Here is a 16,343-nt window from a genome sequence, read left to right as displayed (position 1 = left end):
TATGAGATTGGCTAATCTGGAAAGCAGTCTCTTTTAAGAGGTAGTTTGTAAATGAACCAAGAAGCTGGCAGGATGTTTCCTGAATCTCATTAAGGTGAACAGGGCTAGAAAACAGCAGCATTGTGATCTGCCTGTATTAATGGCACCCAATCATCTCTAGGCAGACTGATACAAAGAACTTTATGCTTTTGACAAGTAAGCTACTGGTCAAAAAAAAAAAAAAAAAAAAAAACACACACAAAAAAACTTTATGCTAAGTTGGGGGCCCCCGCCTTGGACTATAGGGATCCCACTTTGATTATCATCTCTTTTAGTTGCAACAAGAATGGAAGAAGTAATAAACAAAAACATTGAAGGTGTAATTCTTAAAATGGTACAATGTTCTTTTCTTTAAAGATCATTAAGATATCTTAAAATTAACTACTAAATACACATGAGCAAAGAAACTTAAGAAATATGTCACAACCCAAGTACTTTTCAAACTACTTTTTTGTTCCAAACCCCAGCACACATCAATTGTATGAATTAATTTTTTTATTCAGAACCTGTATCTTTGTTTGAAGACTGGTATAAACAAAAATAAAATACAAACAACTGGTTATTAACATAATAGCTGCAGTTATTAACTGCAAGAATACAGTAAAAAGGAGTCATACTAAATATTAATGTTCTTGCAACAGAATTATCCCAATTACCTTATGGTAGCAAATTCTGGCAAGAAATGATGATTCATTTCTTATTAAAAATACTTAAAGAATTCCCAAGATTGATCAGTTGTGCCACAAATAAAACAGCAGTTTATTCAAGAGAGCCCTTACCTTTCTCTTATTTTCCTAACAGATCTGCCATTTACAGGTAACTACTTAATTTCAGATCAGTTATTCAAACCAGGGTTCTTCCTGTAAATTCACATCTTAGCATTATATATATAGTAAACTTATACTCATTTTCCCTTTCCAGTCTTGAAGCTAAACACTTTCATAAAAGGAACAATCTAAAATCACTTCATGTGAATCTTGGTTCTTACTTTTCTTCTACATCATTTTTATTTTCTTCCATTATTTGTTCTTCCTCCTCATCGCCAAAAGTCTGTTCTTGCATGGTGGTAAAGGAGAGAGATCTAGCAGCCACTTCTGCAGCGAGGCCAGCAGTGAAGGTAAAATCTGGTGACAGCTGTAGCCGTGCCAGCCTGTGCTTAATGGAGGGCTGTAATGAGTCCCTGTGAGTTGGAGGGGCAGTGGCCAGGCCACCTCCATCTGCCTGCTGAGATTCATCTTCACTCTCACATTGGTAATAGATTCTTTCTTCTGCTCCTTGAAGGAAGACTTTGTTTGCAGAATTGTCTTTATTTTTATCCTCTACAGGGTTTTCACATAAATACTCAGTCCTACTTATTTCACTGTCAGTTGTGGAGGGTTTACTATTTTCCTCTTCAGTATCATTTTTACCAACTTTTCCCATATCTGAATTCATTGATGGTTCTGAATTACTTATGGGTTCCACTGGGTCTACAGGAGACAAGGATTTCAACACGGCTTCAAGGAAAAAACAAAAGAAAAAAGAAAAAATAATAACTAAGGACCTAGCAATGATTTAAACTTTTAATTTAAACTCCCAGTAGTTTTTTAAAGAATGATAAATAAAGAAATAAAAGCTAAATAAAACATTCTAGTAAAATCAATCAATGTAAATTTATAAATCCAGGGAACTTTATAATAGAGATAAAATGCCTAAGAAATTAAATGAGATAGGGATTCAATGAGTTTGTTTTTTCTTTTTCCTGTTTTAGAGACAGGGTTTCACTCTATAACCCAGGCTGCAGTATAGTGGTGTGATCATAGCTCAACTACAGCTCCAAACTCCTGGCCTCAAGTGATCCTCCTATTTCAGTCTCCCAAGTAGCTGGGATTAAAGGCATGTACCACCACGCCTGGCTAATTTTTAGATTTCTTTAGAGAAGGGGTCTTGCTATGTTGCCCAGACTGTTCTTGAACTCCTGGGCTCAAGCGATCCTCCCACCTTGGCCTCCCAAAGTGTTGGGAATATGGGTGAGCCACTGCGCCTGGCCAGATAAGAATGTTTAAAACACCTCACATATTATCGTATTCAAAATATTAAAGCAGTGGTTCTCAAAGTGTGGTCCCTGTTCCAACAGCATCAGTTATCACCTAGGATGTTAGAAATGTGAATTCTTGGGCCTTATCGCAGACCTACTGAATTGGAAACTCTGGGAGTGGGGACCAACCATGTTTTAGAAGCCCTCCTCTTGACTCTAATATACACTAAAGTTTGAGACCAATTGTATTAAAGAATAAGCAGCATGGTTTTCACTGATAACGTGTCAGATAAAAGGCCTATAGTAATCCAGATAATAATCATATCTTCAACATATATATATTTACAAGTTAAAACAGCATGAAAAAAAAATGTAACATACAATTCAACTTACTTGCCAACCACCTAACAAGACCCTAATGAAAGTAAAGCCATAACTTCTACACATTTTGTAGTGCCACAGAAAAATACAAATGAAATAAAATCTGCATTTAAGATCAACTATTATACAAAATATAATACATAAATATAACATATATCCATACGGCAGAAGTTGTCCTTGCAAGGAAAATGAAGTTTTATTTAGCCCCTCTTGATGTTAGTAGGCAGTGGGTTGCTTGCTAGGCAGTCTCTCCTCCCAGCATGAGGGGGTTAGTACAATACAATATATTATGAAGCATGACGGATGAAAAAAAAGTGCTTCTTGAAGATCTGGCGTGTATTTAAAAAATACTTTGGGAAACGCGTCCATTTCCAAGAAACATCCCTAAGCTGCAGTAACTCCACTAGAGAAGCAGCAACAACAGAAAAAAATGGCCACAGCAGGTTCCAGTGTAGAATTTCCCTTTCTAATTCCATTCGGACTTTACAAACCCTGTAGGCAGAGATGAAAACAACTCTGGAAGATGTACTGAAATTTTTCATGGGAAAAGCATTCTGTGGTATCAGCAGCTTTTTACTTATTTTCACAAACTAAAACAGCATTATTGCCTTTTCCAATGCAAACTGTATCAAAAGCACATACCTGAAAAAGAGACACATTTTTCTCATTGATATATCTTTGCCCGTAATGTCAATAGGATAATTTTGAAGAAAATACTAAACAATAAAAAAGGATACAAGTTTATATATAATGCTATTTTCAGTCTATATACATTTTTAGTTTATAAATCTGCTAGTTCTTAAAGAATGCAACATATAGTAGAAGTTGATTGCTATTCGTGATTATTGCTAATTAAATGGGGGATATACTCTGTATAATGAGAGGATTAATTGACAAGTGTATTAGAATGTAAACCTCTAGGAGGGTGGGCATTTTAAAATTTTTAAATTTTCATTTCAATAGATTTAGGGGGTACAAATGGTTTTTTGCTACCTGGATGAATTGTATAGTGGTAAAGTCTGGGCTTTTAGTGTACCTATCACCCGAATAATGTGTAGTGGGTAGGTATTTTTGTCTCTTGATCTATGTGCTAGGGATACAGCAGTATGCAATGCCTGGCATATAACAAGTACTCAATTACTACTTGTTGAATGAATAATTTGCTGAATGAATGCTGTGAAGATAATACAGCCCCTATGTAAGGAGACTATAATTTAGTTATAGAAACAAAAAAACTGAATACATAGAAAACAATAGTGCCTAAAACATAATACCATTAATCTCTGATTAGTGTAGGCCCAATATATGGACAAGCAGATTGCTGGAAAGTTCTTAATCATTTTCCTTCTCTGCTATACGCTTTGCTGCTCAGGACTTCCTTTACGTTTCACTACCAGGTCTCTCTAGCATGAGGGTCTATAGTGGTAGGAGAGGTGGCAGAGCTAGAGCAGTCAGAGAAGGAGTCATGGAGAAGGAGAGACTAGTAGAGAGGATAGCTTGGTGGAGAAGACAGAATTCTTGGTAAAGGGAGAAGCAGGAATATTTTTCATGGATAAAAATAGCACATTTGTGGAACTGTACTCTAATAAGATAAACATAAGTAGAAGAAGATATTCATATTAAAAATAGTGAAAAATACAATTACATATATGATGGATTCCTATGATGAAGAGGCTTGAAACTCGGAAAAGGAGTTTAGATTTAATATGATAAGAAAGGGGGAACCACTATAGGTTTTAAGATAGAGAGAGCTATCACTAATGCACTGTTTGAGAAAAATCTGGATAGAGCTTGTAAGATAGCTTAGAAGAAAAAGGTACTGAAAATGGAAGTCAGCTAAGAGGCTATGATAAAGTACAAGCATAATCTAACGAGGACCTGGGCTATAAAGTGGGCTTGTGGAAAGAAAAGGAAAGATAAAACCAGAAAATATAGATCTGGACAAAGGAGAATTGTAGGACTCCTAAAAGAAGAAAAGAGAGCCTTCCAGAAGGTATAGTCTGTATACTTCTAGTGAGGAAGGGAAAAGAAGATGCTTGATTTTGAGGGTCCACACAGATACTCTAAAAGGGAAGGAAAGTCTCACTCTGTCTTCTTAGAAACCCATAGGCCTTAATTCAACTAGGAATTAAATTAGCAAGGCTAATATTGTCAAGTATCAAGCTTCCTCTCTCATTCCTTCCCCTGCCTCCCAGGAAGTTTGACCGAAGGAAAGAAGGGTAAGAAACATAAAGGAATTTAAGGCTACTTAACTATCCCACTCTGCCCAAATCAGAGTATGGAGACAGCATACACAGAAATCACCTCCACATCTCCCATCTACTAAAGTGCTCAAACTACTTAAGTAACTCCAATTATGTGTTTAAATGGTAAATCTTAATTCATTTTTTTAATAGCAAACATAGAGTTATTAATTTTGTGTTTCACTGAGGTATTTTTACCATTTTAACATACGCAGAACAGAGTTTAGAATCTCAAATTCACTAGATTTGAAAATAACATTTAAAACATCCCAAATTATTCAACTCACTGCCCATTCATTCTAAAACAAATTTACTAAAAAATTAGATAACTGATGAAAAAGTGTGACTTCATATTCCCAACGTGATTACATACCTACTCTTTTATTGGTAAAACTGATTTCATGTCTAGAAGAAAAAGTATTATGCTTACTAGTAGATCCCCCTAAAATTAAAGCCACAGAATTCTATAGCTAAAATAAGATTCATGGTTGAAGAAAAAAAGGATTTCCTACATTGAAATAACCTTTTATTCTAAAATCAGTGCTTACCATGATCACTAAATAGAAGTTGCTTCCACTTCTGCCTTTCTGCCTCTGAAGCTTTAAATCCCAGCACAGATTTTAATTCTTGGAGTACCCTCTTGGATTCTTCATGCTCACGCTTCTGTCTCTCTTTATCTTCTTGAGACAAGTAATAAAAATCATCCTTTCTGAAATCACTGTCTATGTCTATATCATCTACATAAGCTTCTAATTCCTGAAAATGAAAAAAGAAAAATCATTTTATTTCAAGCAGACATTTTTCTAGTAAACATTCATTTACTTATGCCTACCTATCTCCAACATTAAAAAAATGAGGACTTGCTCTTGGAACAGGTCATTTAAGCAAAGCTGGGCGGAAAAAAAAAAAAGCAAATATACATATATATACATACATATAGAAAAATCGAAATCTTCAAAAAGCATAATAGTTGATACTACAAACAGTTGTGGATAAAAAAGTTTAACAACTTCAACTCTGGTACCATACTATACACTTAGCTAAGATTATAGTTATTAGCCATGTCAAAACCAATCAAATTAGAAGGGCTAGCAGTTTAGGGAAGTGGTTAGGCATGTTAGTTTTCTTCTGGTAGACATTTGTGATTCTTTGTGCCTTCCCAGGAAGTTTGAACACTCTTTCTAGGATTAGGAAACACCTCGACTAATGGTTCTCCATTTCTCTAAGACAGAGGGTAGGATACTTGCTTACCTAGCCTCCCTTGCAGTTTCGGTTCAGGCAAATGACCTGGAATCCTCTAATCAGACGTACCTGCATCAGATCTGATTCAGAAGTTTGTGATAAAGGAAGCAGGGACCTTGTGGAATCCATTCTGGCAAGGATGGTGGCAGATCAAGTTTCCAGAGGTAGTTCTGAGGGTAGTGTTTACTATTCAGCATTGATGGAGCAAGTGGCAATGTCTGTACCCAGTGACTTAGCAATAATATTTCCACTAGAATAGTTCTTTTTAGGGATTTTGGCTGTTCATTCCAGCCTGGTTCAAGCCTGCCTTACCTGGTCCTCTGAAATATGCTGTAAGCTAACTAATGGTTTTAAATAAAGTATTTGTCTGTCAAACTAACTGGAGTTGGTTTCCATTTGCAGTTAAGAATACTGAATAAATATGGGCGAAAGTAATGTTTGTCAGTATCTAATGCAATCATTAAAAATTGTTTTTCAAAGTGAGACAACATGCAGTCAGGTGTACAGGATTTTTACAGATGTATACATACTGTAACCATCACTCAGATCAAGATAAAAACATTTCCAGCATCCCAAAAGGTACCTTTGCCAATGTACTACTTTTTAATGTGTTTAATTACTTTTAAAAGCCTTTAAGAAGGCTAAGTACAGTGGCTCACACCTGTAATCATAGCACTTTGGGAGGTCAAGGCAGGAGGATCTTTTAAGCTCAGGAGTTTGAGACCAGCCAGGGAAACAGCAAGACTCTGTCTCTACAAAAAATTAAAAAATTAGCCAGGTGTGGAGGCACACCTGTAGTCCCAGCTACTCCAGAGGCTGAGGCAGGAGTATCACTTGAGCCCAGGAGTTTGAGGTTGCAGTGAGCTATGATGATGCTACCGCACTCTAGCCCAGACAACAGAGCAAGACCCTGTCTCTAGAAAAAAAAAAGCCTCTAAGAAATGGACAATTAGATGTAAATAACAAAAAAAAAATCTCCTGGTGGATTCAGTGAATTCAAATTCGAGGCACTAAGAACTAATGATTTGATAAAAATTCAATACATTATGATATAATTTTAAAGCTCATTAGAAACAGAAATTCAACAAATTATTCAACAATTATCTATATCACTTAAAAGAAAGGTAGATAACCTTTGTCTGTGAAACTCTTCTTTAGGGGAAAAAAAGTAATTTTCATCCTTACCTGCTCCTCAGGAATTGGATCTTTGTCTGCAATGTGTAGAGTGGGCTTCATCAAAGGTACCACAGTACAATGTGGATTTTCACATCCTGCTTCAGGCTTGCCTTAAAAAAGGGGGTCGGGGGACAGGGTGGGAATAAAGGTAAGAAACAGGCTCCACAGTAATGAGTGAATACCTAATTAAAAACATCCATAATACTAATATTTTGTCAATTTTAAAGTGCAACTAATTAAGATAATAACTTTTTATTTATAAAAAATTAAAGATATTAAAATTAACAACAGTAACATCAGTACATTTACAATTTAAGTTAAATTAAGCTTTTTGGAGGAAAGGACCTGGTTTTCTTCCTTCTTCATCTCACCATAGTATCTGGCATACTCTATAAACACTTGCTGAACAAAATTTTTTCACTCATAGCACAATCTTAAGACAGATACCACTCTTCCTCACAAAAATCAAACTCAATCTCACAAATATGTTGTTATAACTCTCAGAAGTTAGATTTAGAAATGAGTTTCACAAGTAAATATCTTAAAAAAGCTCACCCAAGTGAGTTTAACTTTGATTAATTCTTAAAATTTGTATTTGGTATCTAATCACAGGGTTAGTTGATCTCATATCTAGCTCTTCAGCTTATCTTCCTGCTTTCCCTCAAAGATACCCCCTAGCCTGAATTTTAACATTTCCTTGCTGATAAATTACCATTAAATAATGACACTTTTATACTTAGATCCTTAATAATGAATATGAAGTGCCACTAGTTATATCATTTGTATATCACTTCTAAATGTGAAGTAAGTACTTTATCTTAAAAGAAAAACTCAGTTTCTGGCCCCTGACTATCAAATTCATTCTTTTATAATCCTAACTGAAAGAGAGTTTTTAGAAGTTCTAATAATAGAAAAATACTATCAAAATTTACCCCCTCATTTCCATTTTTTTTAAAAGGAGGAGGAGGTATGATTCACTGTCAAATCATACTCATTTTTCAAGTTACAAAATAAGAGCCAAGACTTTCAGTGTCACTTTGTACATATAAATTCAACTTTTTGAAGTAAACTAAAAAATCCTGTGATGCCAGTTTCATAATGCAGACAAGAAATACATCTAATAAAATCTTACTGGAGTGGAATGAGCATGTCTGATAAGCATATGCCAAAGAAATCTCTCACAGGTACCTTTTTTATCTGTATTTCTTCGTAGTAGTTTATCCACCTGAGCAATGGCCTCTTCCCAGCAATTGTTGCTTGCTTGAACATGGGGCTGAATCAACTTTAATTTCTGTTCTAAGATCTGATAAGCCTCTGACACTAATTCTTGTGTTTCCTTAGTACAAACAAGCTTTTCAAGTTCATCTTCAAGAATTATTACCCTGAATAATAAAGAAAAACAGAAACAGGTCTCCAAAATTAAAAAAATATATATATAATTAATAAGGCTTAAAAAATAAGCTTGTAAGATGAAAAAAACTTCTGGAGATGAGTGGTGGTGATGGTTGCACAATAGTGTATACATACTTAATGCCACTGAATTGTACACTTAAAAATCGTTAAATAATAAATTTTGTTATATATATTTTACCACCACCTTTTAAAAGTGCATAAAGAGTATCATATATTTATTTAATGAATATTTTTTATATTCATACTAGGTATTTTGTGAAATAAAAACCCATTTCTTATTTATAAGAAATTTATAACTGAATCAGGGACATTATATACATATATGTATATAAAATACAATATCATAAAAGTTAAAACTAACACTTTATTTCCATTTTACAGGTAAGGAATTAGGTCCAGAGAGTTGAAGAAACTTGTCCAGAGGCACAAAGGTGGTAAGCTGTAAAGTTGGGCTGAATACAAGCACAGAAGGGTAATACCACAGAGAGCTATAGATACTGTTACGAGAATTCAGAATAAGGTGAAAGTACTACCAGCTATAAGTACAAACAGGGAACAGCCAAGGAAAAGGTACTTAAGGAAGAAGTAGTGTTGAAGGATGGATAAAATTTGAGCCTGGACAAAAGGTGAGGAAGGTCATTTTAGATGGAACATGGGAAAAGGCATTTATACAGTTTGGATTGAAGAAAAAGAAATAAAGATAGAAATGCAGACTGTAGTCAGGTTATCACAAATCCTACAGAATTCTATAGAATTTATAGAATGTTTTGTACAGACTTTAGTTTAAGCTGCTATACTCGGAAACCAGTGAAGATTTTCAGTTAAGCGAAAAAGCAAATTATCTGCCTCAGTCACATTAAACTGGCAGCACACACTCTGGAGGCGGGGAGAACAGTTAGAGGTTAATGCCCTGGTGTAAGCAAGAGACAATATGGTCCTGCACTGAGAGGCACTGAGAGTGGGAATAGCAAAGGGGACAAGGGCAAGAGAGGAGTGAAATACAAAAAGAGCATTTTGAAATAGGAAACACAAAACAATTTTTTAGGCAACCATTTCAAAAGTTGAGTGTTGCCGTACTACAGAGCAAATCAGGTATGATGGTGTGTGACTGATGTACTTTCTAGTTAGAATACTTAGAAAGGTGACAGATAGTAGCATATACAGAATATTCCAGTTTAGAAGAGCACATATACTTCCTGTGCATAACCCACAATCCCTGCCCAAGGTATAAAGCTCCTCTTTTTCGTGTTCACGCCCACCCAGTGTAGCACTCTTCCTTCCCTGAGCCATCTTCCCTCACTCTAATGCATTCCAACATGCCCTATATATTTCTGACTCTACTGCCAAAAATTAATTCTTCAGGGACTCTGGCTTTGCCTACAACCTTTCCAGTAAAATCTAATTTTCCTCTGATGATGATCCAACCTTTGGCACCCACTCAATAGGAGATGGCCTTATCTTCCATGTTCTCTGTAGGAGACAGGACTGGGAGTTTGGTTAGCATGCACCTGCTGTCTTAGAATAGCAGCTACGGACCACTGGAACACCTTCACTTCATAGTCTCTTCATTTTTCCCTGTGCCCTAACCTTTATATCAGCCTTGTATCTACCTATCTCAGGCTTTGAACTGATGGTTAAAAACTTATCTGCTCAAAATGTCTTTCCGACCTTAAGTTCCTATCCTTGTACATCTTATTCTCCCGCATTCCAGTGAGACAGGCCTTTTGATTTTACTGATATGTCAAGTCTTTTTGACCCATTTTCTTATCTTACAAAATTAATTACTGTCTTCCCCCCTCTATTTCTTGCCTGGTATACAGGGACAAGCAAGTACATCTTATCAGCTCATTAAATTCCTATACCTTCCTGATAATAACACATGAACCCAACCATTATTTGATCCAGTCCTATACTATGAATATTTAACTATTAGAGAAAAATTTCACTGGAAATGATTGTATTCAATTAAATACCTTGAGTTAATTTTTAAACTTGAAAATTTCCATGTAGAAATATATGAAAATATTATTTTCAGTTGATAAAAGTATACCAAAGTAGAACATAAAAAATTAGAAATTAAGGTGGAATACCAACAATATCATGCAAGGTAGAAGATCAACAAATATAAACTATAGACCCTACATTTTACTATTTGACTGGGACCATAAAGCTTGTCCTGTGCTACAAGAAAATTTCCAGATCTGCTACAGTTTATTTAGAAAAATAGCAATATATTACTCTTCAACTATATATAACAATGCCTCTTATAATGTTCCAGTGCTGGCAGATATTTTTCTCAGTCAGCAGGTTCCAGTTTAAGAGCCCTACCTTAAGAAAGTTAAGAGAAGCTCATTCTTCCTAACCATTTCCATTTCAGCTCTCAAAGAGAATGAATACCACCTGCTTTTTGTCCTATCTTTCTAGGTTTTCTGCTGAAATCAGAAAAAGTAAAAACTACAATGCCCCCAATTTATAGTACATAACAAATCATTGTTTCTATGCTACATTTGCAGTTCTAAATCATCCTTCATGCTATATGTCTCAATTTTGTTTCTTCTTTCTAGCTAGGACACAAGCCAGCTACCACAATGGTACAAGAATGAAGCTTGCTAATCACAAGGACATTTCTAACATAGCTTCTAAACTTACTCATTCAGTAATGCTTTCAGATGGAGCTGCAAGCTGCGCACTGCTGTGTGAACATTATTCAGTTCTCTTGACTTCTGTTGAGTTTTAGATAAACGCTGGGGTGCTGACTGGTGCTGAGTTTCAAAGTACCGATAGAACTCATAGCTGCGCTTAAGTTCTTCCAGACAGGCAGAATGAGCATGAGGTAGACCTTGAGTCACATCAGATAAGATACAGTGAGGCAAAAGTGCTGGAGTAAGTAAGGGCCCAGGAGGTGAATTGGCTGTAGAAAGTAATAGGGCTAACCGTCTGAAGAACTCTGAACTCTGTGCCACCCAGAGTTGGAACAAAACCTAAAAAAAGGAAAAAAGGATTAGATCAATAAAAAATATTGGTCAACATTCAAAACAAACCACAGATTTGTTTGTCTTAACTTCTGGCTTAAATTCTTCACTTTATCCTAAATAATGAATATAGCTGAGCTTGAACTAACTCTAAGATCAGCCAAGAATAATATCAAATTATATAGTCATGGCATATGGGAACTTCTGATCCCAATATAACAGGTAACAGCAATATATAATTTAGTACAGTTCTACCCTAGATGGGAAGTGATGAGGGAATGAGATACATTTATTAGAAATGAATCTTCATTCATGAGTTATTTTTACAAATTTTCACATAGGAAAAAAGAAGACAGTAAGACCCATGGATATATATAAATCCAAAGAAATGAGTCACTGATGGATCCAGAGTTTGGGGTTCAAAATTAGACCATTATCCTGGCCTAGCAATTAGCTAAGAAATTAACATAAAAATCAGTCCAAGAATGATCATACTCCAGGAATGTCTAGCATGAGAAACGGCAAAACCCATTCTTGAGAGACACTTTAAATCCAGGCAGCAAAGGATTTCTCCAGATACAGTATTATTCAAGATGAGGAAAATACCCCCAAAATAAACACATGTGGAAACAATGTAGTTGTAGCAGACAATGTAGAGGTAGCAGACAATGAAAAGAGGATAGAACCACTTTCAATAATTTAGATTCCAATTATTCACAACCATGAAAATGGATATTTAGTGGGTTTTTTTTTTTTTTTTTTTTTTATATAGAGTCTTGCTCTGTTGCCCAGGCTAGCATGCAGTGGCATCATCATCGTTCAATGCAACTTCAAACTTCCGGGCTCATCCTCCTGCCTCAGCCTTCAGAGTAGCCAGGACTATAGGTGTGCACCAAGATGCCTGGCTACTGTTTCCATTTTTTGTAGAGACAGGGTCTCGCTCTTGTTCAGGCTGGTCATGAACTCCTGAGCTCAAGTGATCTTCCCACCTTGGCCTCCCAGAGTGCTAGGATTATAGGCATGGGCCACCATGCTTAGCCTAGATGATTTTATTAAATGAATTTTTAAATTACGTGAATAAAGATTTAAGTAATTTCATGTAAATCTATTTTACCATTAGCTAATTTTTAAAAAGTGAACAAGGCCAAATTTCCAAAGACACAATATCTACAAATTCTTGAATATAAACAAGCTTAATTGCAAGTCTTCTTATTTAACTATTAAATTTTATGATTACAATGACTTTCTTTATTCCTTTATTCATTCACTCAGAAGTGCTTTCTTGAGCATCTGTGATGTGTCAGGCAGTGAACAAAAATGAAAAAAATTATGACTCTGGTGGAGCTTATATTCAAGCGGTGCAGGTGGGGGACAGGGAGGTATAGATAATAATCTACAAGTAAAAGACAGTGTTTCCCTTCTGTGGTAGTGACTGTCCAGGGGAAAAAAGATAGTGTTTCTTGGTTGACGGGCTATGGAGAAAAATACAGCAAAGAAGGGGAATAGCAAATGTGTATGTATATGTGTGTGTATATACATATAAGGGAGGGAGGGAGAGAGAGAGAAAGGACGGGAGAGAGGGGGAGAGGGGAAGGGGGTGGTCAGGAGTGTCTCTAAAAATATCACCTGAAGGAAGTTAGCCATAAAAGTATCATCAGGGAAGAGAGTTCTAGGAAGCAGGAGGTTTAAGTCATATGGTAGGAGTCGCCATTCATTTATTGCTGAACATTTAGGCAGTGTTCCATATTTCGCTATTATAAGCACAAAACTAATAGGCCAACTTGGCACATAAAGCTTGACTATATTTAGAATAATTTCCTTCAGAAAGATTTGTAGAAGTGGAGTTACTAATTCAAAGGATAAACCATTTAAAAGGCTATATGTCAAATTGCATTGTTTTCTCTTACCAAGTTGTGATTTGATCAAATTTCATCCTTGAACAAATAACGTTAGGAACTGAGGAAACTAAGAAAACTATTGTAGCAGCTTAGGTAACAGATAATGGTGGCTAGACCTAGGATAGTGGGAGGGGATATAGAAAAGAGTGGATGGGTTCAAAATTCATTTTGAAGGTAGAACTGACATAAGAATCTGCTGACAAACTGGATATGAGAGGGTAAAAAAGATAAGAAGGATGGTGCCCAGGTTTCTAGTTTAAATTGTGTGTCACTGAGATGGGTTAGAATGAGGGTAGGAATAAGTCAAGGCAAATTTTAAGTATCAGGACAGAAAGAAAAACAACAATAGGGAAATTAAAACATTTATGTGGATTAGAAAAATTTAAAGATGTTGAAGTTTATACAGTCTCAAAACAAAATAGATCTTGATAAATGCTGTCAGCTACACTAGCACTGATTTTCATGGTGTCATGGGAAGTTTTAAAGACTAGAAACAAAGAAATATCTAAGTAGAGCCTGCTGAATATTGAAAAGGAATTTAAGATATTTGGATTAACATCTTAAAAATACTACTTGAATTTTACTGCAAAAATGGTTTTGCTAACTTGCATAAGTTATGTTTTCCCATGATATTATTTTCCTTCAATATTTTTCCACTTTTAACTCCAAAGCAGTTCATCAATTATAGGTACCATAAATCATTACCAATTCCATTTTATTGAACTTTTAATTTGTTTCCAATGTTTGCTGCTGTAGTGATCTCATGAATATACTTTGGGTTTATCTTTGATTACTTCTTGGGATAAATCTGTAAAGGTAAAATTGCTGGATTAACAGGTATACACCTTTATGAAAATTGATATTCACTGCTAAAACGAACCAGTTTATACTTTCACCACTAGTGTGTGAGGTTTTCCTAAATCTTCATTGATAATGAATATTACCAACTTTCAATATCTTGGCAAGATGTTTAACTTATTACTTTTATTTGTATTTCTTTAAGTACTAACATTGAAAATTTTATCATATTTATTGGCCATTTGTATTTCTTCTTTTGTGAACTGCCAGTTCATGTACCTGACCTACCTTGTGCAGGTTTTAGACACCTTAGTGCTCTTCATATAGAAAGAATTCAAGCCCTTTGTTATAAATCATTGCAATTTTTCTTGAGCTTGTTTGGATTTAAAAATATGCAGTATTTGAAGTTAGAAGTTTAATTTTTATGTAGCCAAATGTATCCCTTTATGTGGTTTTTAAAAAAATGAAAAAAATTCTTGTCCTAAACAAGAATTTTGGAGATAGTGCTTTCTCCATGTTTGTTGAAACAAATGGCTAGTCATAAAATTACTCATAATGGCTTCCAATTAAAAAGTGAATTCACTTATCTCCAAACTCTATTTTATTTCTTATATTAAGAATTTTAATTATTTTGACATCAAAATATAAGGATCTCCTCATCCAATCTCTCTGATGCCCCTAGCTTATAAAGACAGCATCACAAACATCACTATGCACTTATGATGATGGTATTCAGCAAACAACGAAGGGGAACAGATGCACCGTTTACATGCAGAAAGCACAGGCACAATCCAAGTGCATACATCTTCTCTTTAGCCCTTCCCTTACACATATAGATTACCTTCAGTGCAGGCAGGCTGAAGCCATCTGTAAAGTTATGTGCTTCCTCTTCTGAAATCTGCTCTTCACTAAGTCCAAGGCCCAGCTCCTTAAAAGGCACCACACAGATGTAGTTGGTTACATTGTCACTCTCAGAGTTCAGGGGGTAGGTTAAATTAGGTTAAGGCAATCAACAAAGCCTTTTCATTAAAGCATAAGAGGGACAGTAAAATTGTCCTAAATTACATTTACTAATCTTTATTCTGAATTTTTACATGAGGAGATTTACAGCAGTTTTTAAACAGAAATTTATCTTAAAATCTAACATATTACCATAAGTATTCTCAGATATCTTAGAGGATACTTGTGAATACAATTTTTTTATGTCTAAATAATTAAAAGTTTGACTCTACGAAAGTTCTAAAGTGCTAATTTAGTTATTTTTGACACCTACCTTTTGAGGCTGTATTGTGTATTTCATTGTGTCATGGGGTGGGGAACCTGCAGCCTTGGAGCCACATGTGGGCTTCTGGATCCTTGATGTAACCTTTTGACTGAATCCAAATTTTACAGAACAAATCCTAATAAAGGGGATTTATTTGTATTTCTTTAAGTATGAAGACTGAAAATTTTATCATATTTATTGGCCATTTGTATTTCTTCTTTTGTGAACTGCCAGTTCATGCACCTGACTTACCTTTTGCAGGTTTCAGACATCTTAGTGCTCTTCATACAGAAAGAATTCAAGGGATAGTTTAAAAAAAGGGATTTGTTCTGTGAAGTTTGGATTCGGTTGAGGGGTCACACTTGTGGATCTGGAGGGCCACAAGTGGTCTTGAGGCCGCAGGTGCCCCACCCACAGCTCAGCTGAACATTATTTAAAAGACATGGACTACAGATGTAAGTAGTACTAAGCCTGCTCCATATAGGTTGTTTGGCATAGACTACTGTTATGTTTCCTCTGTCCTCTTCCTTATAGACACATCAATCATATCAATAAAAATGATTTTTCCCTTTAATTGTTTTTGTAAAGAATTATATCCATACAATTCTTGATATTGGACCATCTCTGTATTTCTAGCATATTCCTATTTGGTCATATTGTAATAATTTTTTGATATGGTACTAGATTAAACTTATAAATATTCTATTTAAATATTTTGTATTTCCATTTGTTAAGATTGATCTATACATTTTATTCTTTGTAATATGTGTTTTGATAGTGAGATTATATTATTTTCATGAATAAAATGATGTAGGGAAGCTTTCTAACCTTTTCTGTGATCTGAGATTTTTTTTTAAACTATCTGGACCTGAGAGTTAAAATTTTTTATTCAATTAGTTT

At 35.1% G+C, this 16,343-nt stretch overlaps 1 protein-coding gene across 3 annotated transcripts in view; it reads right to left on the bottom strand.

Annotated features, from left to right (window-relative positions):
• Window positions 1-782: 782 nt before the first annotated feature.
• VEZT (vezatin, adherens junctions transmembrane protein) overlaps window positions 783-16,343 on the bottom strand; it is a 56,505-nt gene continuing 40,944 nt past the window's right edge. For all 3 annotated transcript variants that reach the window (XM_069489300.1, XM_069489301.1, XM_069489302.1), the window contains 6 exons: window positions 15,021-15,168; window positions 11,161-11,492; window positions 8,287-8,480; window positions 7,108-7,208; window positions 5,229-5,436; window positions 783-1,535 (listed from right to left, as the gene is read on the bottom strand). In XM_069489300.1, the coding sequence (XP_069345401.1) occupies window positions 1,024-1,535; window positions 5,229-5,436; window positions 7,108-7,208; window positions 8,287-8,480; window positions 11,161-11,492; window positions 15,021-15,168 (1,495 nt within the window). In that variant the 3' untranslated portion in view covers window positions 783-1,023. The remainder of the gene's footprint in view (window positions 1,536-5,228; window positions 5,437-7,107; window positions 7,209-8,286; window positions 8,481-11,160; window positions 11,493-15,020; window positions 15,169-16,343) is intronic.

Source organism: Eulemur rufifrons, chromosome 16 (assembly GCF_041146395.1).
Source record: "Eulemur rufifrons isolate Redbay chromosome 16, OSU_ERuf_1, whole genome shotgun sequence".
NCBI lineage: Eukaryota > Metazoa > Chordata > Mammalia > Primates > Lemuridae > Eulemur > Eulemur rufifrons.
Note: the sequence above shows the minus strand (reverse complement) of the source record. Positions and strands in the feature narration are given on the sequence as shown.